Source organism: Apis dorsata, unplaced genomic scaffold (assembly GCF_000469605.1).
Source record: "Apis dorsata unplaced genomic scaffold, Apis dorsata 1.3 scaffold_174, whole genome shotgun sequence".
NCBI classification, from domain to species: domain Eukaryota; kingdom Metazoa; phylum Arthropoda; class Insecta; order Hymenoptera; family Apidae; genus Apis; species Apis dorsata.
This window is the reverse complement of record NW_006263462.1, coordinates 382108-382982: the sequence shown is the minus strand read 5'-3', so window position 1 is coordinate 382982 and position 875 is coordinate 382108. Positions and strand designations below refer to the sequence as shown.

The window sequence follows — 875 nt, the reverse complement described above, 5'->3', positions numbered from 1 at the left end:
TTTTTTTTTTTTTTTTTTTTTTTTTTTTTTTTTCTCTCTCTCTGATATTATATCGATTTTGTTTTTTTATCAATGTAAGAGGTATTTTTTTTCCCTTCTTCTTTTCTTCTTCCTTAGAAAATAGAAATAACCGGGACTAAATTAAAGGAACTTCCAGAGAATGCATTTGCCAATCTTTCGAACTTGAAGATCCTTGATTTTCGAAATAACAGTTTTCCAGAACTCAACGTTGAAACTTTTAATATTCCTTCTTTACATCACATTTATCTCTCTGGTAAAGAATTAAATAAAATTCGTTAACATTTTTTTTTATGTATATCTAATTTCAAAAAAAAAAAAAAAAAAAATAATGTAATAAAAATTCATTCATTCAAAGGTAATCCTTTAAAATGTAAGGAGGATGCGAAGTGGATATTGAGCAGAGAAAAGGGCTCTTTGGGACACAAAATAGCTGATAAAGAATATTTGCGTTGCACGGTTCCGTACGATGGCAGAGCATTGATCCCAGTTGTAGAAATAATCAATGTAATCGATTTCACATTATTATAGTTTATTCATAACAACAATCATTAATCTATAGATCTCTAGATCTTTTAAAAAACTTGATAAATTTACTATTTCAGACTTTGAAAGAGGAATGTACAAAGACTGTATGTGAATGTGAATTGGTATATGTGGTTGGTAATGGAGGAAAGCACATTTACAAGCAATTAATGGCTTTTGCTTCAGTAAATTGTAGCCATCGTGGATTAACCGAGATGCCAAGCTTTTTGCCCGCAAATACTACCACTCTTCATTTATCTGGAAACAAGGTTGCAATTCTATAATTATAATTAAGATTTTGAAATTTTGTTTCTTTTCTTTTTTTTTTTTTC

At 28.7% G+C, this 875-nt stretch overlaps 2 protein-coding genes across 2 annotated transcripts in view; one reads left to right on the top strand and one right to left on the bottom strand.

The window, feature by feature from the left end:
- Positions 1-875, bottom strand: part of LOC102677749 — a 10057-nt gene that overhangs the window by 4964 nt on the left and 4218 nt on the right. The gene's annotated exons all lie outside the window — the stretch shown is intronic.
- LOC116185434 (protein singed wings 2) overlaps positions 91-875 on the top strand; it is a 2056-nt gene continuing 1271 nt past the window's right edge. The window contains exons 1-3 of the mRNA XM_031509808.1: positions 91-274; positions 377-525; positions 624-812. Of these exons, the coding sequence (XP_031365668.1) occupies positions 714-812 (99 nt within the window). The 5' untranslated portion in view covers positions 91-274; positions 377-525; positions 624-713. The remainder of the gene's footprint in view (positions 275-376; positions 526-623; positions 813-875) is intronic.